Source organism: Psammomys obesus, unplaced genomic scaffold (genome assembly GCF_907164565.1).
Source record: "Psammomys obesus unplaced genomic scaffold, mPsaObe1.curated_primary_1811, whole genome shotgun sequence".
NCBI classification, from domain to species: domain Eukaryota; kingdom Metazoa; phylum Chordata; class Mammalia; order Rodentia; family Muridae; genus Psammomys; species Psammomys obesus.
In genome coordinates this window covers 11,198,191-11,223,173 of record NW_026596069.1, presented here as the reverse complement: position 1 = coordinate 11,223,173, position 24,983 = coordinate 11,198,191, and the positions used below count along the sequence as shown (strand labels likewise).

The 24,983-nt window shown below is 43.3% G+C and overlaps 1 protein-coding gene across 5 annotated transcripts in view; it reads left to right on the top strand.

Annotated features, from left to right (window-relative positions):
• Fhod3 (formin homology 2 domain containing 3) overlaps positions 1-24,983 on the top strand; it is a 410,013-nt gene that overhangs the window by 323,095 nt on the left and 61,935 nt on the right. For 3 of the 5 annotated variants that reach the window (XM_055625622.1, XM_055625621.1, XM_055625619.1), the window contains 3 exons: positions 11,725-11,859; positions 15,715-15,765; positions 21,666-21,877. In XM_055625622.1, coding sequence (XP_055481597.1) covers positions 11,725-11,859; positions 15,715-15,765; positions 21,666-21,877 — 398 coding nt within the window. The remainder of the gene's footprint in view (positions 1-11,724; positions 11,860-15,714; positions 15,766-21,665; positions 21,878-24,983) is intronic. The other 2 variants (XM_055625623.1, XM_055625620.1) reach the window with 1 other exon arrangement.

The following is a 24,983-nucleotide window of genomic DNA, read 5'->3' as shown; positions in this document are numbered from 1 at the left end:
ATAACAAGTACGCGCATAGTTTATAACCTCTGCTTCCTGTTTTCTTCCTTTGGACAGTGGGATTTGCATAGTTTTCCTCCCTCATTTACATAGAGGAAGTGGCCAGTAACCTTAAGTATCCTATTATAATTCTGTTTGTAAATGAGAGCAAGTTTGTATATACACCGAGGCTTAGTATCACTGTTCAGAGAAAATACTGATGGGATCTTCACCTCATCAGAGAGACAGCTACTAAGCGCTATCAAGTAAGCCTGCTCTGGTCGTGGGACAAATAATTCTCAGTTGTCCCTGTTTACCACTGATATTATACAAAGACTGCAGATTAGAAAGAAGATTGCATACCATTTCCCTTTTAGTAAATACACCCCCAATGCTGGTACACTTTACCTTTCCCACGATTCCCTCCAACCTAGCAATGAGGCCCCTGAGCTTCTGGTTTGATTTTGGACATTCTGTGGGCAGGGGAAATAGTCCCACAAAGCCATTATTTGAATATAACAGCTACTTTCTGAGTGTGAGAGCCCTGTGCGTGGGCATGTGACTCTACCGTCGCTGAAATCACACCTAGTCCTCAGCTTCCTAGGAACTACATGTTTATTACCAAAAAAGGAGCCAACAAATACAGAGTTTCCATTGTCCTAACCACCATAAAGAAAGCGAGCCTTCATAGAAGGGCTAGGAGAAGACAGGCCATCCAGAGGAGGGGTGCAAGGCCATGCAGGCAGGAAGAGCTGTCTTTCGGTGGGACACTGTCAAGGAGTGTATGAAACTGAGCTGCCAGCATAAGATAAACTGGCAATTTACCCTGAGATTTACTTGATGAAGGTAAGGGAAGACAGTCAAGAGAAGCTAAGGAGACAGAATGAGTCTGTGCTGTTCTTTTTTTTTTTTTAATTCATGTTTCTTTATATATTTATTTACTACAATTTATTCACTTTGTATCTCTGCTACAGCCCCCTCCCTCATCTCCCAGTCCCACTCACCCTCCCTCTTCTCCCCCTAAGCCCTTTCCCTAGTCCCCTGACAGGAGAGATCCTCCTCCCCTTCTTTCTGACCACCCTCTCCTATGAGGTCTCATCAGGACTGGCTGCATTGTCTTCCTCTGTGGCCTAACAAGGCTATACAGTCCAGGGAGAAGTGATAAAAGAGCCAGCCACCGAGTTCGTGTCAGAGACAGCCCCTGTACTCCTTACTAGGGAACCCACTTGGAAACTGAGCAGCCAATGGGCTTCCTTTGAACATGGGGTCTAGGTCCTCTCCATGCATGGTCCTTGGTTGGAGTATCGGTCTCTGCAGGCCTCCCTGGGCCCAGGTATTTTGCCTCTGTTGTTCTCCTTGTGGAGTTCCTGTCCCCTCCTGGTCTTTCTATCTCCCTCTTCTTCCATAAGGATTCTGACACACTGCCCAAAGTTTGGCTATGAGTCTCAATTCTCTTTATATGCCCTGGTGGGTAGAGTCTTTCAGAGGTCCTCTGTGGAAGGCTCCTGTCCTGTTCCTTGTCCTCTGCTACTTCTGATGTCTATCCTGTTTGCCCTTCTGAATGAAGATTAAGCATCTTTCCTAGGGTCCTCTTTGTTGTTTAGCTTCTTTAGGACTATAGCTTTTAGTATATTTATCCTATATTACATGACTAATATCCACATACAAGTGTGCCATTCTTTAGAACATGTTTTTGGAAGAACTGGATGAGGTGGGAGATGGTGTAAAGTAAATCTGGTGGTCAGAGATGAGGCAAGTATGCAAATAAATAGAGTATTGGCCCCAAGTGGGAGACAGAGATGGGCAGGATGGACATCAGCCTGTCAACCTGTCAGCCAGACCTGCCAGACAGCTGGTGGCAGTCAGTGCTTCTGGGAACTGCCAGGAGAATGCAAAGTCATGAGCCATGGGGACCTGGAGCCATGACAAGAGAGGACTAGCTTCCTTTGTGCTGAAGAACTCATGGTCTTGGACAGAAGGCTGGAAATTCAGAGGGAAGGAGAGAACAGGCAAGACTTGCTCTGTGCCAAGGTCATGGCCAGTAACAGCGGCCAGCAGATTGCTGAAGCCTGAGGACAGCCAGGGCCTAAAGGAATGGCTCTGTGCTGGCTCATGAGCCAGTCAGGTAATGTGAGACTCCCTGGGGGACCCACCTCCCTAGCTCCCAGCTTAGACCCTCAATTCCCTCCCATGGTCTGGAAGCTGAGCTGTGTGGAAACAGTGTGCAAACTGCTAAAGAAGAGAAAGCAAAAGGAGCCTGCGACTTACAGCCTAGCCCTCTGGACAGCAGGTGTTGCCGCAGTGGTGACGGAAGATAGTAGCATGTTCTTGGAATTAGCCCTGGGGCTTGTTTATTCCATCCCGTTTTTCCTGGCTATGGCCTGGCAAATGTGAAAGATTTTTACGTTTCCTAGTGTCAGGTACTATAGCTTGAATGTTGAATGTCCACCAAAGGACCAAGTATTAATGGCTTGGTACTGTCAGGAGGCAGTTGAACCTTTTGAAGGTAGAGCCACTGACAGAATATTCTCTAGAAGGATTGTGGATGCCTTCCTTTCTCTCTTCCCGATGAGTGGTTCCCTGATACTCCACTCACATCAACCGTGGCGCCAGAGAGCACAGGACAGTTTCTTCTCCCAAGTTATTTCCTACTCCCATGCTCCCCAGCTCTCAACTTTTTTCTTTTGATTGTCATTATTACATATATATGCAACATATATTTATGTGTGTATGCGCAGTTACATATAAATGAACTTTACTGAGTCCATTTTTGTTGTTCTGTGTGTATGGTTTCAAGGCTGACAACTCTGAATTTGGCAACAATAAGGGAGTTCATCCCTGGGAAAGCTAATTCTTCTCCCAGTAGTCATGAGCTGCCTGCAGTTTTTTATTTAGGGGTGAGAGTCCCCAAAGTTTTCCCCTTTCCATCATGTCTACTTATATTGCCCTTGTCTTCATCGTGTTTGTGTAGTCATTTCCAGGAGAGATTTTTCCCAGCCAACGTCCTAGTGTTCTGGTGCTTACAGTATTTCCATCTCCTTTTGGGAGATGCCCCCCAAGCCGCAGATGCAGAAGCTGTGATGTAGGTGAGCCCACTGGGATTGGGCTCTCCACGGTCCATTGGTTTCCACATTGTGTCCAGTTGTGGTTTTCTGTGGTGGTCTCCATTTGCTGTAAGAGAGACTTCCCTGATGAAGTGTGGTAGCACTGCTCATCTGTGCATTTAAGGACAAGATTTAGAATATACTAAGGGATTATGTGGGTCTAGCAAAAGGGCAGTAGTAGACTCTTTTTTAAAGTCCATGACCTCTCATGTCATGGGAGGCTGCTAGCTTTCTAGTATCTAAAATGACTTTCCTCCTGGCGAGTGGACCTTATGTCCAATTAGACAGCTCTCGGTCTATACCTTTATGCATATATGCAAGCTGGTCATTGTCATGCTTCTATGAATTGCTTTTGGTAGGATGGCCATTTTCGTAATATTATTTCTACCAATCCATGAACCAGGGATATTTTTCCATTTTTAAGTATCTCTCTTTCTTCAAATTTTGAAGTTTTTATTGTAGAGGTCATTTACCTCCATGGTTAGGTGTATATTTTAAGTATTTTATTGTCTTTCATGTTATAAATAGAAGTTTGTCCATGATCTTTGTTGTCATATAGAAAGGCTATTGACTCTTAAATGTTAGTTTGTACCTGCTCCTTTGCTGAGATTGTTGTTTCTAGAAGTTTTCTGGTAGAATTTTTGGGTTCTCTTATGTATAATATCATCTGCAAATAGGGATAATTTGACTTAATTTCCAGTTTATATCCCCTTAATTTCCTTCCCTTGTCTTATTGCTCCAGTTGGTGCCTCCATCACTATTTTGAGAAAGGAGTGGTGGCAGCAGACTCCCTGTCTCATTCCTGATTTTATTAAGCTTGCTTTGAGTTCTTCTTCATTTAGGATAATGTCAGCTGTGGGTTTGCCATATATAATGCTTACTGTGTTGATGTACGTTCCCTCTCGTCAAACTCTTTTTAGAACTTTTATCATGAAAGTGTGTTGAATTATGTATATATTGAAATGATCATATGATATTTATCTTTAAGTACACTTACATAATTTATATTTATTTACTTATGTATGTTGAACCAACCCTTTATTTCCAGGAGAAAGACAACTTGGCTGTGATGAATGATCTTCTTTATATATGCTTGTATTAGTTTTGCTAGTATTTTATGTTCATCAAAGATATTGTCACTTTCAGTTTTTTATTCCTTTTCTCTCTTTCTGTTAATTTCTAGTCTATTTTTCCTTTCTTTTGATTACATTACATGAAATATGCTGGGTTTTGGGTTCTTTTTTTTATCTTAAGTTGGGGAATAAGGTCATTGATTTAAGACCCAAAAAAACATGTCATTTAGCATGGGAAATTTCCCTGTGAGTGCTCTTTCAGCTCTATTCCTCAGGTTGTTGCTTATATTTACCTCTGATAGTTCAGAATGTTTCTTAGTTTCTTTTTTATATTTTCTCATTACTCATGGGTTATTTTAAAGTGTTTCTTTAATTCATGAATATTTGTAATTCACTCAATATTGTTGTTATTGAAATTTTGGTCAAATAACATACATGTTTCTTCTTTAACTCTTTTAAACGTGGTGAGTTTTACCTCATAGCTCAGGCTATCTTCTCTCATAGAAAATTTTCTGAGATCACTTGCAAAGAGTATGTTTCCTTATGTGGGATGGAATGTCCAATAAATGTCAGTTTGCATGCTGGTATTGATTTGGTGTTCTATGTCCTCAGTGATTTTTCATCTGCATTTTCCATCAGTTTCCAAAAAAATAGTGACAAAATCCCATCCTATAATTTAACATTTACTTATTTCTTATAGACTAATTTTTCTTTCAATGTCAAAGCTCATTTATTGGTACATAAATGTTTATAATTGTTACATTCTTCTGGTGACTATGGTCTTTTATCATCTTGAAATGGCTTGCTTTATCCCTGATAAAATACTTTAATCATGAATCTATTTTTTCTATGCTTTCATTTGAATATAAATTAAGTTTTAGGTTTAACTGGGATTAATGTAGGCAATTTACTGACCTTTAAGTTTAATCTGACAGTCTCTGCCTGCTAAGTAGAGTGTTTAGACCATTTATATTTAATGTGATTATTGATTAAATTGATTTTAAGTATTGATTAATTGACTTTACATCATTACTATTATATTTGTTTAATCTGTACTTTTTTCATTTACTTATCTCTGTCAATTTTTAGTGCCTATTTTTATTAGTCTGGGTGAGTCTTCTTTTTTAGCATATTGCATGTATTTCCAGGTAGCGATTTCAATGTATGTATTTATTATTCTAAAGACTTTTTTCTTTACAAACCCATGTAAACTAGATAATTCTTGGTGCAATTTAAACCAAAAAAAAATTTCTAGTTTAAATAAAGTATGGGTCTTTACCTCTCTCCCCCCAAAATATTATGTTGATGGAGTTCTTAGTGTACTTTCTGTCTCTTAGGTTACGTTCTTTTTTTTTTCTGCCTTCCATTGATTTTGACAACAATCTACCACCTTCACTGTTGCTCTTTGTGAGGAATATCCATTTGCTCTAGTTGCTTTTGAGATTATCTTTTTGCCATTGATTTTTAGCAATTTGAATTTGATATGCATTGATACAGTTTTCTTGATATTTCTTGTTAATGAAATCCTTGGAACTGGTGGTTTATAATTCTTGTTATTTGGGACACTTCAGTGTCTATTTCTTTAAAAATTTTTTTTCAGCTCTCCTTTCTTATGATCGCTCTAATTGCATGTTGAATGACTTTCCCAAGCTTTACTGCTCTGTCGATGTTTTTCAAGTCCACTAATCAGTGTTCTACAGTGACACTTTATTCTCTCAGCTGGGCTCTTCTATCTTTTGTAAGTGCCTTATCAAGTCTATGGGGTTTGGTTAGAATGGTTTTTTTACACACACACACACACACACACACACACACACATGCACACACACCCATAAATTTCTTTTCACACATTGACATTTCTGATTCATAAATTTAACCTTGTTGGACACGCAGTGTTTCTTCATTCCTGGGCTTTGTTGTATAATATACTTTTCCGAGGTCTTACACTTTTAGCTTTGTTAGCCCATCTGTATTCAGCACAGGATTTTCAAGGACTAAGCCATGATACCTCTTAGAATTTGAATCTCCGTCTTGAATGGCTTGCTCGGCAGAAGACTATTGGGTATGGTGATGGATGAGTTTAGCAAGTAGGTAAGATTATAGAGTAAGTTTTATTGTTTCCACATTTAGATTTTATTGGAGGCCACAAAAAAAACAAAAACAATTCCAGCATCTTCTGATGAGAAATAGGAGGAAATGTTCTCATGTCCCATCCTGTTTGGGTCAGTTCTAGTACATATAGGTAACATGTAAATTTAATTATTAAAAATAGCAGCCATGTGTTAACCTCCTGGCTGTCTTCTGTGGTAATGTTGGCCATGCTCATTTTGACAGGGAATCTAGGTTGAACTTACTCAGGCGTTGATGATCAGCTGGGCTTCCTGGGCTTCCTGGCCGTCTAAATCGAGCAATTGTCTAGTGCTTAGCTGAGTGGACAGGAGACCATACCACAAGGCAGGTTGTGTGGCCACCTCTGTCAGTCTTGCTTACACTGTGGTGCTTTGTGACACCCAAGGCTGACAGAGGTGTTAGCATCTGTGTGGAAACACCATTCAAGACTAGGCCTCCAAGTGATGGTTCTGTTACTGCTTTGAGCAGCACGAGCCATGTGATTGGCCTGGATTCAAGAGTCAGGGAAGTGAATTTGTGAGCATGTAGGTGTGTCGGTGCATACGTGTGTAAATGTACGCAGGGCAGGGGGTGCAGACGGCAACTTTAAATGTCTTTCCTCAGGAACTGTCCATTTTGTGTTTTTGAAACAGGGTCTCCAACTGGCCTAGAGCTTACTAAGTTGACTGGGCTGGCTGGTCAGCAAGCCCCAGAGATTTTCTGCTGGGTTGGATCTGCTTCTGGTCTCTGAGTGTCCAGCTCACTGGGCCTGAAGGAATGAAGCTTAGTCAGGAGGGTGGGTTATGTAGGATCTCAGTTGGCGGTAAGTGTGTGAGAAACAACCTTCTCTGAGATGGTTTTCAGTGAAACAGCTCTCTTTATCAGGGATGGATAAGGGGTGAATAATTGGGCAGTGGGTAGAAGTATTTAGGGTAGATGTACATCATTGTCTGGGGCCAAGATGCTGGGCATGCTTCATTTGTGTGAAGAGGTATTCCAGGTGCTAGCAGGACATGTCCTTATAAGGAAGGAGGAAGTTTAACCTGAAACCTGGCCACCAGGCTATGTGACTACCTCAAGAGTGGCAGAGGTGGGGGTCATACAAGCTATGTGTGCTAGGACCTGCAGGTTCAGAGCAAGGAGGGAACACTTACTCCTGATAGTCTTAGGACGAGATTTTTTGGAGTTTGGACACGTCTCAAGCTCACTCTTGCTCTGGACTGGCTCCCCCAAGTCTCACAACTTTCTGGCCCAATTTTCCTTTTTTCTTCTTAAAGTCTGGAGTTTCAAGACCATTATACCATACCTGGCTTTTTTTTTTTAATTGGAATTGAATTTTTATTTTAAATTAAGGAATTGAGCTTAGTTCCTTGTACTTGTAAGGGTATCTCTTCATCAGCTGAGCTATCTCCCCAACCAAAGACTGTCGTGAGAAGAGAAACTGCACTGTTTGAGCCTGTTTCTTGAAGATACTGTGCATCTATTCAGACTTACTCTGAAGTAAATAAACAAGACTGAGCTGCTGACTTGAGGCTTAAAGTCATCTCTTGGCTCAGCAGTGGCAGGCTAGCTGGCAGACTGAGACTGTCTTGCGTGGTTCTCAACTGTTTTAAAAACTGAAGCTAGTGTTCATCTCTCCTGTTTGTCTCAGCTTCATCTTTAGAAAGGCTTCCAATTTCATGTTTAGTCTGTCTGCAGATTCTTAGATCAACACTGTGCCAACTCATCATCAAAAGGGAAGACTGCTGATGGCAGAGAATCCTCCACCCCCACTTTAGATCAAATCATCTCTGTTTCCTTCACTCAGCTCAGGCATTGGGCTGTTCTGTTAGGAGCTAAGAGACAGCCCAAACCACTCAAGGTCAAGAATGGACTGGTTGCCTCCCATTGTTGGCCAGACTGATTTTCTGCTGCAATGTAGGGAAGTCTCAGAAAAAGAAGGGCTGACTGTTCCTATAGCATGGGGCAAAAGGAACATGTTTGTTTCTAAATCCAAGAAAATCATTCTCTCTATCAAGTATATAATTTTGTTTCTTTCTGGAACCAATTCATTATAACTGACATTAATATAATGGAAATAATGCTAAATCCCTATGATAAAAATAGTGTCTGTTGAGTTTGTCTCCCCTCTTAAACAAAAACAAATGCCTGAGGCCAAATATCAGAAAGTAGAGGAAAATACTCCTCATTGCTAATTACCATGTAGGAGATTTCTGGGTCCCTGACAATAGAGCAGACTTCCAGAAGGAATGTGCCAAGATTCTTCAGCAAGGCTGAGATTTGGGAAAACACCATCGCTGTCAGGAAAACAGGAATATAAGTGATACTAGCCTAGATGATGAAAGGACCATTTATCCCTGGTCAGAGGATTCATGTGAAGACCAAGGCACGAGTCACTAGATGCTTTCCTGTCTTCCTGGAAGGGATGGAGAAAGGCAACACAGATTCTAAAGCAAAGAGAAGGCACTCTATAGTTTGCTTTTTATATATAGTTAATTTTTTACTTAAATATTTAGGTTCTGTTTTCTGTGTTTGGTATGAGGAAGAGCTGTCTGCATTTTGTTTTATGACTGACATTAATATCAGCACCAGTGGCCCCACTGATGTGTGTTGATGAGTCTGTTATAAGCTAGGAGTGTGTATGTGTGTGTGTGTGTTTGTATGTGAGAGTGAGTCTGTGTCCTAGGTGGTGACCTCCTTCCATTAGTTCGCATGTCAAATATGTTTCAATATTATGTTCACACCTGGCTGCTGTGCTTATTGAAATAGACTTTGACATTTTATGAGTTATTGCTCTGCTTTGTTCTTATTCAGAATGAGGATGATGGTGATGATGATGATGCAACTCAGATGTTCTGCAAAGATTTGAAACTCATTTTAAAATTCCCTACAAAAATCCTTTTGAGATGATGATTTAGATATATATTAGCTTAAGAGAATTAAAACCTTGGTCCTATTTTTTATTTTTGTGTATGAATTTGATATTGAAAATGTCTTCTGAAACAGAGAAATTTAGAAGTGTGTTAAATTTTTACAATTACTGAAGTCCCCTCCCCAATTTCTTTCCTTACTGTTTATTTTCAACTTAGTTGTATTATGTCCAGGAAGGGAGATCACATGACATGGATTCTAGCCATCCATCCCTTTATGATCTTAGTAGCACAATTTCAATTTTTAAATGATCTTTGTGTATGTGAGAAGGGTGTGTTTTCTCTCATGTAGAGCCTCAGATTGATATAATATATAAATTTATTACTTGCATTAATGTCCTTAATGTCTATCAGTCACCATGCAAGAGATTAAAGTAATCTCTTTCCTCTGTTCATTAGATTTACCTGCAGGTAACATTTTAAAAATTGCAAAATAACTGCAGCTCAGAGAATACAGACTCTAGACAGCATAGTGTGGCCTTGTAGGATGAAAACTAAATAAATTCTGTCTGTGTCTCTGTGAGGGCTCCTTGATGCCCCCTTTCCCTCCCCCCATGAGCCTGGAGTACAGAACTTGGCTATAAAGATAGTGAATTGATCTCTACTTTCCCTACCACTTTTGCTCACTCACGTTTATTAGTGAGGATGTCTTGGATCACTTGGCAGACTGCGTGACTTAGAATCCACCTTTCTCCAGCACTAAGGAGTCCCTACGGTGCAAGCATTTTATCCCTGAACTTAAATTTGCCTCTGCCCACTCTGTATCCTTGGATGCTGTATCTAAGGATCCTTGGATGAGGCTGTATTTCAGAGGTGTTTGATATTTGGAAGGTTTAGTTGACAAGTGAAAGCAATAGTTGCTTCACAGTGTGTTTTATTTCCAAGATACCCAGCTCACTCCCCAGCTCAGCCCCTTTAAAATGTTTTCATTTAGTTACCTAGTTTCTCATCTCCCACCCATCCTCTTCCTTAACATTTCCTGTGATCCCCATAGCAGTGGCATCCCACTGAGTCCTCCGTGTTGAGAAAGGTTCAGTTCTTACATGAACTCTGGCCACAAGTGAGAGCTGGCCTTTGGCAAGCAGAATGTCTTTGGATCATTATTTTGTTTTGTTTTTTCAAGACAGGGTTCCTCTGTGTAGCCCTGGCTGTCCTGGACTTGTTTTGTAGACCAGGCTGGCCTTGAACTCACAGAGCTCCAGCTGCTTCTGCCTCCCAAGTGCTGGGATTAAAGGCACAATCCACCACTCCAAGTTTCTTTGGATGATTAACACTGAAGAAAATTTCCTTAATTGTATTTGCTAAAAAGACATGTCATGTCTTTTCTGTCTGTCTGTCTCCTGAGCACCTTGTTTTAAGATGACATTGTTATTTTGAGATGTACACAGAGATGTTAGTACATGGTAAAATGTATAAAGAGAAAAGTATTTTAGACTGAAAGTTGATTCTAGTTTATCAAAAGTTTTTTTTTTTTTGTTTCATTTTGTTTTTGTTTGGTTGGTTGGCTGGTTTTTCAAAACAGGATTTCTCATTGTAGCTTTGGCTATCCTGCACTTGCTTTGTAGATCAGGCTGGGCTCAAACTCACAGAGATCTGCCTGCCTCTGCCTCCTCTAATGCTGGGATTATAGGCATGCGCCACTGCACCTGGCTTTATCAAAGTTTTAATATGAACCAATTTTAAATGTAAGCATAGAGGTTTCTATCTATTGTATAAATATATGTGCAGACATGCAATACCTCTTCCTAGACTTCTGTTTATATGACTATGACTGATGATTGCTTATGAGCCAAGCATATTGCTTGCTGTTTTATATACATTGTCATCTCCAGTCCTACAAGCATGTGAAACCATTTGCTTATCACCATTTATATACAAGGCTTCTGAAATGGAAAATCTTGAGGTGCCCAGCAATCTAAACACCACAAGGGTACTGGGTGCTGGTAGATCCTTCATGCAGGTCAAACTGGGCATTGATTCCTGCTTGCATGCTTTCCACTCTTTTCTTTGTGTGTGTGTGTGTGTGTGTGTGTGTGTGTGTGTGTGTGAGAGAGAGAGAGAGAGAGAGAGAGAGAGAGAGAGGGAGGGAGGGAGAGAGCATTGGCACACACAGTGTAGTATGCATATGTGTACATACATGTTTTCCTACATGTATGTAGAGGAAGTACATATACATATGTGCATGCATGGTGGTGAAAGCCCTAAGCTGATGTTTAGAACCATCCCTTATGGCTTTTCTCCATTTACTCTTTGAGGCAGGGGCTCTCAATCAAACTCAAAGCTTGCAGCGATGACCAGTCTTGCTAGCCAGCTTGCTCTGGGAGGTCTCTGTCTCTCCTTTCCCAGCCTGGAATTTATGGCTAGGCTACCATACTGTAACTCATGATTTACATGGGTCCTAGGCATTTGAGCTCTGGTCCTCACATCCAGAGGGAAAGGGAGTTAACCACTGGGCCATCTCCCTAGCTCCCTGCTCTGTGCTTTTATCTACAGGCCACACAACTAAGGCATAACTTGTTGTGTTTTTAGCTCATCACCCGGTAGTCTTCTTACATCCTCCTTCCGGCAGCACCAAGAATCACTGGCAGCAGAGAGAGAGCGGAGACGGCAAGAGAGAGAAGAAAGGCTGCAGAGGATAGAGCGGGAAGAAAGGAACAAATTCAAGTAAGGATTTGAAGATTACTTTCACTGTGATTTGAACCATGAAGCACTTGACTTACAGACTTCCTAAGTGGGTCAGAAAACAACACATTCACTCCCAGTCTGTCTGTATCTTTGAAGTGGAGTAAGATTCACTCGCAGAAGGCTGCTTAGAGGTCGTGTATACTGCCTTCCTCTAGCCATGTGGCAGGAAGCACAAATAGCCAAATACAATTATGGTGCTGGGCATCATTGTTTCACCATTAGTTAAAGTGGCCTTACCCAGGACATAGAGCCTAATTGCCTTAATGTAATTTGCCATTTCTTCCTGAAGGGCCTCATCATGTTTTATTCATATCCTATTGGATGTCACAAAGAAAATCTTTCGGTTTGTTCTTTGCTCCCCGTAGTAACCACAGTCATTCATGGCATTCATTTATATATGTTTGATGAAATTTATCTTATATAATATATATTGCTCCCTCCTGTGGGGGAATTTTTGTACCAGTTACTCCCAGCTCATTGTCCCTGATCTCCTCTTTGTCTTCCTCCATGGATGTTTCCCTGGACATGGCCCACATCTTACCTCTCTGTCCCCATGCTGCTTCCCCTTTTACCAGCTCCCCTGTTGTCTATCTTCCAGGTCCAGGCCCAGCTCCTTGCCCTTTCCTGCCTGGGTTCCACATGCCATGCTTTGTAGCATGTACAGCACTGAGTCTTTCCTTACATGTTTCTTTCCTGCCCTTCTTTCCAACTCTGCTTTTCCAGTTCCCCTTTCCCATTTCCCCCCATCACACTTCTGTATCTTCACTCCTTCTTCTCATTATCCCTCCCATAGGATGTTCTCCCCCTTCCCTTCATGTTTCTCCCCATCGCTGTGTCCCATTTCCTCAGCTTAGTTTCTTTGTCAAATATTCTTCAATGATGCTCAGCTACATCATTAGAGGACATAACACATAACCAGTAAGAAGGTACAGATTCAGTGACTTCTGGCTTCCTCAGAGGCCAAGAAGGACACGTGTCATTGGAGAAATGACCCAAATAATTACAGAATTATAAAGCTGCTTACTGGCTGTTTGTTGCTTCATACAAACAGACACCCTTCTCTGGGTGAAGGGCTAAGCCTGGCTTTGTTGAGAGAAGACGAACAGGTTGCATGAACTAAACCAGCATCCTTTCTGTCACACTTGTATGGTATATGGTGAGCTGTCAGAATCCTACCAAATGACACATGGAAACATCAACCTGTCTCCACCCTTTCTGAGGCAGTTCTAGAGGTTGTTTATAAAATCCGATTTCTCAAACCCCTGGGACAAGTTAAATACTTCCTGATTTATGGATCTCTGAGAAATCTCATATTTTACCACCAATTAGCAGCCAGGAATTTGTCTTAAAATGCGTGGAAAATTCGGGGATTAAGTTATACATCCAAGGTCTTAACTAAAAATAGGGTACATGAAATGCTGCCTCAAACAAACAAAAAACAAGACCACCAGCACCAGAGAGAGCTGCAGAGGTAGGGAGGAATTGCTTATTAAGAACTTTACATGAAAACACGAAGACACAACGTTAATCATTAGAACCTTTGTGATATGTCTGTCTGTGTTGGCATGCACTGTGGTCCCAGTGCTGGGGAGACAGAGACAGGAGGATGCCCCATGAGGAGGCTTGCTGGCCAGTCATCCTGGCTTACTTATTTAGGTGAGCTTTGAGCCTGTAAGTCACTCTGTCTCAGAGAGGGTAGGTGCTGGCTGAAGTAGGGCTGGGGAGAGACTGCTCAGTGGGTAAGGGTGCTTGCTGTATAGTACGTGAGTACTTGAATCCAGATCCCAGCACTTATATAAAAAGTATGGAAGCATGAAAGTCTGTAAAGCATGTGCTTGGGTAGGGGTGAGGCTGGGGAAGACAAAGGCGTTACTGGGAGTTGCTAGCTACCAGCCTAGCCTGACTCCATTTTCAACAAAAGACACTATCTCAAAGGAATAAGTTGGAGGGTGATGAAGCAGGGTACTCTACATCCTCTGCTGGCTTCTGTATACACAGACACACACAGACACACACACACACACACACACACACAACCACAAAACCAAACAAGCTGTATCTTCTGACCTTCATGCATGCATTTGTGTACATATAAACACCAGCAGAGAGACAGAGAGACAGAGACATACACAGAGACAGAAAGACAAGGAACACATGAACAAGGAACTTCCTGAGATTTAGCCCATCTCTGATTTGGACATGTCTAGCTCCTAGCATAAATGGCAAGCCCAGCGTTGAGAACTCCCTAGAGAGGGGATCACCACTCAGGTCCCAAAATGGCTGCTAGGTCATGCACTCAAGGCCTAATCTGACGCAGTTGAGAATAGTTGAGAATGGGAGCTAATACTGGCGAAACATCAGAAGGTGCTTCAGAACCCACAGGTGAACCCAATCTGCTCAATTATCTGCAAAAAACAAAGCAGGAACGAGTCTCATTTATAGAATTCAACCCTCAGAATCTTGCTATAGAGTTAAGATATACAGGTGCAATGCAAAACGGCTTGTCACAGAGAGTTAGGGAGATTTTAGTGGAAGGAAGGAAGATAATGAAAAGAACTACAGAAGGGACTTGGATGATGTCACCATCAGGCAGAGATTAAAGCAGCTATTGTGAATGTGTTCCAAGAGTAAGGGCAAACACATCTCTGCTACAAGTTATTCTTGGAAATAATTGATCTATATGACGAGCTATATTAGAATTCATTCCCCACATATTACAGTGGAATGACAAAGTAAGGCTTTTTACTAGTAGGACTGAAAAAAAGATTAATGGAAAATATGCTTGAAACAACTAAAAAGACAAGCCTTTGTGAAGATGTAAAGAAAAGCCAAATAGAAATACACATAACGGAAACATGGGAAAAATAATGAATCCATTGGATGAGCCAAGCAGCAGACTTGAAATGAGAGGGGGTAGTGAGCAGGGAGCCCATTGGAAACGAAGTGTTAGGAAGAAAAAAAAAGATGTCTTAAAAATCCTTGGAATATACCCAAATCCCTAGCAATTGTGTCAGTGGAGTCCCAGTAAAATAGAAAGATAGGTTGAGAGTGTGTTGTCAAAGTCAAAATGTCCTGCTCATATTAGCAAGCACACAGAGCACTGGGGGCTGATACCGGCATCCTGTCTTCAGAGTTGGTTTATTACCGGTTGCCACGTTCTGTGGTTTTCACATGATTGTCACTTGTCATGTAAGAGCACAGAGAGAGCCAGGCAAGGTGGCCTCTGCCCACCAACAACACTAGTCATCAGGACAGACTGGCCACAGGCCACAATTAGTTACAGTAACCATGGTGCTACAGTTGAGAATGTGAGTGGAGAGAGTTAAGTAGGGAAACACCGAAAGCCGAGTGTCTGTTCCCAACACCATGGCGAGGAGTACGCTGGCAGCCCACCTCTCAGTCTTGGTAAGTAAGTTGTTCATGCTTTTCGCACATCACTGAGCTACGCTTTGGGTGTAGATGCTTTTGTGAATGGAGCTTTCAAGCTTCCTGGGTTATACTGTGTTTTCAGTATAAAAAGCAAGAAGCACGGATGCCTATACTTGGCACACCTGTGTCCTTGGTGTGTTCTCCCCAGTCTACACCTCCTTTAGTCTTTCTGATGTCACCTATGTTCCTGTTTTTCTGACCTCCTTTTCATTTTATTGAAAAAAAATCCTTTATATTTAGCACATTTGAAATACAGCCTCTAAACTTTTAGCATTCAGCTATGACAGATTTTCCCTTTCTAAGGCAGAAGCAGGGCTCTGTGATATTCTTTTAGTAATTGCTTCATAATCTCATGAGCACTAAATCTATTATTCTCTTTTTGTTTGTTCTGAACATTTCTGCTAGTCGAGAATATCTAGACAAAAGAGAGGAGCAAAGACAAGCGAGAGAAGAAAGGTGCGTATCCATCTTCTTCACTTGGTAATGGTGCTACGTGACTTTGCACTGTTAACCAAGCATGCAGCGTTCCTTGGTGCATTCACTTCACCTGAGGCACCTTGGCATTGCACGTCTGGCTTTTGCAAACACCTGTCTCCTCACTTCATAGTTCAAGAAAACTCTGGATTTATGAAAGAAACAACTGACCGAAATCAGGGTGGAAAGAGGCATAGAGAGGCCATCATGGCAACATCTATGCTCCAAAACCCTTTCCAAATGAGCACATTACCACCACCGTTTTACCGTATGTTAGGTCTTGCCACGTGTCACAGTGATGGAGATGTGTTTTGGAAACTTCATCACTGAGTGATTTTTGTCATTGTGTGACTATCCTAGTTGAGCACTTAGAAACCAAGATAGTAGTGACAACACCAGGCATTAACTGCTCAGGGACTGTCATGCCATAAGTAATCCAGAACTGACCCAGACATCGTGATGCCTGCATTAGCCACACTTGTACCAGTGCTCTTGAACCTGGACTAGCTGTTCTTACTATGTACTTCCAGGTCACTCAGTCCACGGTAATTCAGTCAATCGATACTGTCCCTGGTGTGCGCAAGACTCTCCAGTTTTATAACCGATCTCTTCCCTCCCTCCTGAACTGCTCTCCTGGCCTGCATGGAGGAAACCATTCCCAAGTAGCCCCTTCAGAGTTTGGCACACACAGTGGGCACTTATGAATAAGCTGTTGAAGAAAGTGGGTAAAGGCACTTGCTGCCAAGGCTGAGAAGCCGAGTTTGATCCCTGGACACACACAAAGGAGAGAGAAACCAACTTCTGCAAGCTGTCCTCCGACTCCCATATACCCATGTGTGCACCATTCAACAGGCACGCGCACACACACACACACACGCATGCATATGCATGCATGCACACACACTGTAGTTTAAAAAAAAATGGCCTAACATGATGACAGCTTCCAGATGAAAACTTAGTCCATTAATCTCTTTTTTTAAGTTTAATTTTCTCATGTGTATGAGTGTTTTGCCTGCGTGTATACCTGTGCACCGTGTACATGCCTGGCACCCTTGGAGGCTAGAAGGGGATGTCAGATCCCCTAAGACTGGAGTTCCAGACTGTTGTTAGCTGCCGTTTAGGGGCAGAGACTAGAACCTTGGTTCTCTGGAAGAGCAGCCAGTGCTCTTAACTGCTGAGTCACATTTCCAGCCTGAGTTCATTAATTTAACTTCATTAATTGTATTAATTCATATATCCAGTTTGTGATCGTTTGAGGTAAACAAAGGACATCTGGAAATCCACAGGCAAAAGTTTTTACCCCTTGCCTCCTACAGCCTGCAGTCACTTACTCTGCCACCAGATGGCGATATAGTATGAAGCGAGGAATGGGCTCCCTTCATGCCTTTTGTGCTGGAGCCTAGAGGGAGCCTAACCATTTGTATTGTGCCAATATGATGTGGAATTGTGCTAATGTTTTAGACACCATCAGCTAAATAGATCAGGACAGTCTGAGTCAGGCAACAGTGGAGACTGTCTGTGCTCAATTAAAAAATTAGATGCTTAAGTCAGCCTCATGAATAAAACATTGGTTTATTTCCAACATTCTATTAGATTATTGTCATCCTAATAACCAGCGGTGGCCAGTAAATTCAGAGAGAAAGGTGCTGGTAAGAACGAATAAACGTCCCTTCCTTTGATAAGTGACAGTTTCAGACAGTGGGAGGCATCTGCTCTTACTGAAATACTCTTGGTTTTTTGCCCGGGGTTAAGGAATTTCAAATTTTATATGTTTCGTTTTCTCTCCAGATTGTGTATTTTTGAGCTTCTGACAGTTGGCTGTCAGGCTATGTCTACCCAGGCAAGGCTGGGTGACTCCTGCAGGGAATGTTAGGTGCCATGTCAAGGTCAGAGCTGGCTCAAGCCGAGCTGTTCTTTTTCCCCTTCTGGCTTCTGCTTATTCCTGGTATACTCATATTGAGGAGCTGTCACTCCCATTCTCCCACTCCTGCTTTGCCCTTGGTCACTTCTCCTCTTCCGGGGTAGAACACCCCTCTACCTAGCATGTGGTCATCTCAGCAGGTGCAAGAGTGGGCCCTCGATGGCCTTGCTGTAGCCTTCCCCAACATGTTGCCTCTCAGTTCACATGAGGTTTGGCGAACAGAGTCCGGCATACCCCCACAGTCTGGGCTAGCTGGTTTTTTTTTTTTTAGGTTTGGGTTTACTCGTTTGAAGACACGGGGGGTCGCAGGAACAAAGTAACAGGGAAGATTGGGGATGCACTAGACAATTGGAAGTTATGCATGATGGTGGTTCAAGAGCCATGAGAAAGGATGCTGAGCGCTCCTGGGAGGCCCAGGAGATGTCGAAGAGCTTGGATTCAATGTGAGGGAGACCTGGGTAGGAGGACCAGAGGAAAAGTTATTGGTGACTAGGGCTGACTCATACAGGATATGTAGAGCTCAGTTAAGAGAGCCTGAGCTGAAATTCTAGTCCTGCCCTGGGTACCCCTATGGGTGTCAGAGTTTATTCCAAAAGTTTGTTTACAACTCCCCTTCCCCACACACCGTGAGCTGCATGAGGGTGGGATATTTTTCTTGTTTATTATTAATTCCTTACTGCCTGTTACAGTCACAGCACATGGCAGGCACAAATGTTCACTAAACAAATGAAAAGATGAATGAATAAACAAAGGCGGGAGGCATAGCAAAGGGAAATGGGGAGGCTTGTGGAGCAGAGGTGAGAGCTTGAATGTTGGACTTGGATGCCACAGACATGGCTTGGGGCTTTGTGTGGCAACCTCGTTGTGGTCTTATGGTTGGTGTTGCTTCTGAAGGCATCAGGGACACATGACAGTCATCTCATGAGCTGGCGACTCCCCAGACTGATTACGTTTGGGTCCCTAAGTGCGTGGCTTTAAGACTCACTATGTTATGATAAGGTGTGGACATGGGTCTGGCTTCCTTCCCAGGACGCTGGAAGTTCCTGTGTGTCCAGAGGGTCAAGCTGGACATTAAGTAGTGACATTTCTCACTACTATGAGCTGTGACCCTCATCTCTCCAATCATTGCAAACGCTGCAGGCGTTCTTCCAAGAAAATAATGCTCCTGACCACCATGGCCATCACCCTTATTAAATTAAAGATTGTGTAAGTTGGGGCTGGAAAGATGGCTCAGTGATTTAAAGTACTTGTCATTTTCACAGAATACTCAGGTTTGGTTCCTAGCATCCACATGATGGCTCACATCATCAATAACTCAAACTTCCCTCTTCTGACCCCACCCCCTCAGCCTAGACACCAGGAACACATGTAGCTCATGTCTACGCTCATAGGCAAATACTCATAAACCTAAAGTAAATCCTAAAAATTTATTTTAAAGAGGGTGTGTGTGTACACTTAGCATATACTTGATCAGTGTAGCCATTTCAGTGTATGACTCAGTCATTTGAGGTGTATTCACATTGTTGTACAATCAGAAATCTCCTTGTATAAACCAAAACTGTACCCCTGGTAGCCAGTATTAATATCCCCAGCCTTGCTCTCCTGTTGTCCCGTAAAGACCCTCATTCCATGCAACAATTCTAGTTAAGTCTTCTGCCCCCTTCCCTGTGCCATGGATCTTTGGTGATGGCCTCTGTGAAACCTGCATGCACACAAGAACAGTCTTTGTGAACATCTGTCAGTCTCTTGGTAGAGAAACTGATCTGAACCCACTGGCTGGCAGCCCCTGGCTGCCCACAGAGTATGGTGTGGAAGACCAAGACTGGGGCTGGACCAGATAAGGTGAAAGGCCCAAATGGATTGGCAGGAACATGTATAGGGCAAGATGTGGCTTTCTAGGGGAGCCACTGTTTTTGTTGTTGTTTGTTTTTTCTAAGGTAAGTTGGCCTCCTGGTAGAGACCTTTCGTGTAAGAACGTGTTTGGGACTCTGGTTTTTCTCCTCTGGGATTCTGGCAATCTGCTAATTACCGTTAGCAGGGCAGTCAGAATAAAGTCTTCCTGAGCACAGCTCTGCCCTCTCTCTCTGAGGCAGCTCTCTCAGTACCAAGCGTTGGGTGTTAGTATGCACATCCACTGCTGGCTCTTGCCAGGAAAGCTCCTCACTGGCCAGTGAGATGGGGTACACGCAACCCTAGGCCTCCTGACTGCAGGTGGGCTTCTGCAGGTGGGGGGAGGTGCTGGCAGCTTCCACCCTGCATGCTTTGCCTGCTTCCCATCAGCAGACGTGGGCAAGGCGCTGAGGGAAAGAACAAAGGATGATGCTCTCCCTGATCTCCCAAATCGTATTATCTGCTTGTTGAAAACAGACGTACATATATGAAGAGCTAACTAAATATGCCAGGCAGTAAATGTAAAATGCCATCGGAGCTGAATGGGCTACATATCCGACACGAGTTCAGAGGCAAGGCTGAGATTACTTGCAGCTGTGTTGGTCTGAGCCAGCTTCACAGCGGAAGACGTCCATGCTGGCATAGCCGGAAGGGCAGCCTGTGTGTGTGTGTGTGTGTGTGTGAGAGAGAGAGAGAGAGAGAGAGAGAGAGAGAGAGAGAGAGAGAGAAGTGGGTGAAGGTGACAGAGTTGACCACACACTCCTAAAGGGAGTTCCCGTTTCTTTGTGTGCACTTGTACACCTGTGGACAGGTCAGCGGTCAGCCTCAAATGGGGCTGCTTTCTTGAGCACTGTTCACCTTGGTTTTTGAGACAGCGTCTCTGCCCCTGTATGCTCAGCTGGCTGATCAGCAAGCCTCAGGGGTCTGCTTGTCTCTAACTTCCCAGCACCGAGATTACAAGGACATGGCACTCTATCTGGCTGTTATGCATGGATGCCAGGGGGTCAAGCTCAGCTCTTAGTACTGGTAGGGCACACACTTGACCAACCAACCCAGCTGCAGTCGCGTGGCATTTGATTACTTTAAAGACTTTAACTATGCCCTCTGCTTTTGTCATCCTGGTGAATGAGGAGTGTCATGTCCTGGTGGCCGGCAGAGGTGTTGCCTGTGAGGAAGCCCTAAGTCAGGGCATGGGCACAGAGGGATGGGTTTTGCATAAGCTGCAGCCCAGCCCGAGATGCTGGAGACCTGCCCCAGCCTAACTCATGTATTATTTCTGTGTAGACATCTGGAAGAGGCACATATTTCAAAGTTATTTTGGTCTGATCTATAAAGTGCACTATGAGGAAGATGATTGGTAGCTGTTCTTAATAAACAGTTAGTGGGTTCTGCCTGCCTGCAATGCAAAACAGATGTATCTTTGTTCTTTTTAAACTGACTTTGATGAATAAACTGTATGTGACGTCAGGTCCAAGCTATTGGATGTCTGAGTCCTGCTCAGAAATATTTTAGAATATAAAAAAGTTTCCATGGGCTATGCTGAGAGAACAAAGTGAATTCCAGCTGCATTGCTGTTAGCACTGAAGCAGGTTCAGGAATTCCGAGAGGCTTCCGTCCAAGCAGCCCCCTTTTGGTATTTGGGGGCACTGTTTCTCTCTGCCACACCAAGAAACCCTCCCATTTCACAGCTGTGAACTCCACAGGGGTTCAGTTCTCAGCTGTCCCTGCCAGAGCCCTTTGCGGGTTATTATTTGCTAGTTTATTATTGTTAGTGTTTGTAGAAATGTGTCCTGAAAGGGGAATGAAGATCCTGCAGCGGTGAGCCGGGATCCGGTTTTGTGTGATGTTGCCATTTGCCCTCACTTGCTTGCTTATGAATGATGCAGGGTTTTTAATCACTAGCATCTTGGCTTTGCTGTGTGCTTTTGGCAGGCTGACCCTCCAGTCAGCACCGCACTCTGCCCCATGCATCAGGAAACCAGCTCAATCTGCAGGTGTTTCGTCCATAAACAAGCGTCAGCCACGGGCTCCTCTTTCTTTTTACGGAAACCCTTTGGAATTTAACTTTCAGATACAAATACTTGGAACAGTTGGCAGCCGAGACGCACGAGAAGGAGCTGAGAAGCCGGAGTGTGAGCCGGGGCAGAGCTGACCTCTCCTTGGACCTGAGCTTGCCAGCAGCCCCTGCCTTACCTTCCCCATCAAGCCAGACTCCTTCATCTGCAGACTCACAGGAGGCTCTCACAGTGCCCCCATCCCCGCCCACGCTTCAGTATCCCCAAGGTGAGTGCTGGGAGAATGGTGGGAAAGCTGGCTGTCAGCATCAGACAGGCTTTCACAGGAGTCCAGCATGATACCAACATAGTACCAGGTATTTAGTACTTCATGGTTTGGGTTTATATGGCTCTACCCAGCAAGGTGACCACTTTGGAATCTTCTTACCATAAGCATGGTCTCATTTTAAATTGATCGGAATAGAACAAAATTAGAATACAGTGACAATAGATGATAAATAATTTTTAACAAATGAAAACTGCTGGCATGTAGTCCCCCCCCCCCGCCGCCGTGTGTGTGTGTGTGTGTGTGTGTGTGTGTGTGTGTGTGTGTGTGTGTACACATGCCTCTATGTCCACAAGCTTAAGTAAAGAAACAGGCAGCTTCTCCCTGGAAAAATTTTGTTTTCTCAGGGTTTTTTGTTTGTTTTTGGAAAAAAAAAAATACAAAAAACAAAGCAAAACAAAACCTGGCAATATTGTTCATTGCAGCCTTGAACCACAGCTTTCTTCCTGTCTGTTCTGTGCATTGCACTAGGGCTTTTTTTTTTTCTTTCATGCTAATACAGAGCATGACTCCCAGCACTGGCACTTGCACAGTGTGTTCCCAGCGCCGCCAGCCCTGCTGGGTTTCGCTGAGCACTGAGGCTTGCAGCCTGATGCAATGGAGCCAGCCGAAGGCAGCTGAGGTACTACGCTTTCAGCTCGGGAGGGCTGGCTCACCATCACCCGCAGCATCCTCCAGGCAAGGCCGGGTTCACTGACCTCAGCAGTACTGGGTGCAATGGAAAAAGTGTCTCTCCAACTTTCTGCTGGCTCTCCCAGCCTCAGGGTCCACTGGGCAGGAGCAGGCCGACGGCCCGCCCCCTCCTAATTTTGCCTTATATCTAGTTATTCCTGGCTCCTGACCCCGTGGAAGATTGTCCCGGCAGATGGCTCAGTCACAGATGAGTAAGTTCAGTCTGAAAAATACCAAGACTGAGTATAAGAAGGCAGGCCATCCTGTGAGGACTGTGAGCTTTCCAAACATCGCCTTCAGATCATCGTGTTATCTGTGTTCACTATTTCCATGGGCAGTATAAAAACTTGCCTTTGGCAAAGCTGTGGTTCCATGCTAAATGTCACTTTTCCCTTCTGTGAGGGAGGATTAGTAGAGATGAAGGGAATGTTTGACTGAAATCAAGCACAATGCCGGGCTTAAAACTCTATATGTGTGTGTGTGTGTGTGTGTGTGTGTGTGTGTGTGTGTGTGTGTGTATGTGTGTGTGTGTGTGTGTGTGCGTGTGTGTGCGTGTGTGTGTGTGTGTGTATCTAAATTTATGTACATCAATAAAACATCAAGTGCTGTTGTTGGCATGTCCCTAGGGGGTACCAGTGAGTCTTTTAGGATGTAGGTGGGTATACACTGATTAATTGTAATCTGAGACAATGGGACCACAATGCATTCTGACTTCCTTGTTTTCATGTATAACTGAGTTTTAGTTTGGAAATGAGGGTCTGGGGAGACGACTGTCAGTGAGGTGTTTGCTGTGAAAACACAACGACCCTGAGTTTAGAACCCCAACATGCACAAAAAAGTCAGATGTAATGGTTACACCTATACCCACAGTGTTGGAGGAAGTAGAGACAGACAGGTCCCTGGAGCCTGCTAGCCAGCCAGCCCAGCCAAATGCTGAGCTCCATATTCAGCAGTAAATCCTGCTTCAAAATTCAAATGTAAAAGTGATCAAGGAAGACATCCAACATTGCCCCCCCATTTACATACAAACATACAAAGTTGTGCCTATGATTATACATGAATTAGAAATGATAATAGTCTAGAAAGAATTCCATAAGAGAAAGATTGTTTATAAGAACTTCTGGGAGTTTCCTGATGCTTTGGGGAATTTTTATGACAGCACTCCCAAGCTGAGGTAACAAAGGTTTAGCCCCTCCTGCCTTATTACTGTTCTTTGAAATACGCCAGAGCCTTCTATTACCAGTCTCTTCTTACTACCAGGTCCCAGTTTCAAATTTCCAAAGTAACTTTTTGCCTATCCCTAATATTTACAATGTCCCAACATCTGGAGGAAGAATAGCACACATAACCAAACATCCAGATGTTTGTCTTGCACCAAACACCTGGCACTGTTGTGTTCCACTTGTGCCAAGGGTTGACACGCTTTTTCATCCTTGGTCGTTGCTGGAGCATATGACCACAGTGTGTTTCACAGCTCTGTCATACCCTGCCTCTTCCTTTCCCAGCACCCTGCCCCTGTTAAATATCTGGTCGCATGTTTGGTTAAGAGCAGAGATGGCTTCATCTGTAGTTTCCTGAGGATCCAATGCAAGGGAAGATTCATGTTGGCTTTTACTGATAGGACTGGGAAGAGTCCATGGATAGAGATGCACCCCATTATTTGAAAAGTCACAGTGGAACATGCTTTGTGTTGTGGCTCTAGTGTATGCCATACGTTCCGTTTGCCTACCTTTTCCCAATATTTGCACAAAGACAGCATTTCATAATTATACTGGTAAGAAAGCGGAAAAATTAGTATTTGTTGCAAAAGTACGGATACTGCAAGATGATAGGTCACTTTGTGTCTACTTTTACTATGTTTGGCTTGAGCTTTTTGAAGCAGGGTCTCATGTAGGTTAGGTAGGTCTTAAGCCTCCCTACTTAGCAAAGAATGCCCTTGAATTCCTGATCTTCTTGTCTCCACCTGAAGTGGCTGTTGCATGTATGGTCAAATCCAGCTTTCAGTTACTTGCTTGGATTCTAGAGACCTTCTAAAAGCATAAGAGCCAAGTATGGTGGCACAGACCTATAATCCCATATACAGGAGAGGTAGAGGCAAGAGTATCAAGAGTTCAAAGCTAGCCTTGGCAGCATACTATGATCAAGGGCTACATAAAGCCCTGCCTCAAAAATACCAAAACAAAAGAGAGATAGGAAAGCACTGGAATTCCTTTTCATTCCCCTTGTAAAATACACTCTTGAGAAGGGAAGACCTATTGGTTAAATATTAATAGCATTATGTATCATTCAGTGAGCTCTTCAGTCAAAATCAATCTCGGCTAAATATGCTGTAACTATTCTGTAGCTGATGCCACTGCCCTCTACCCTCAAACCAGTG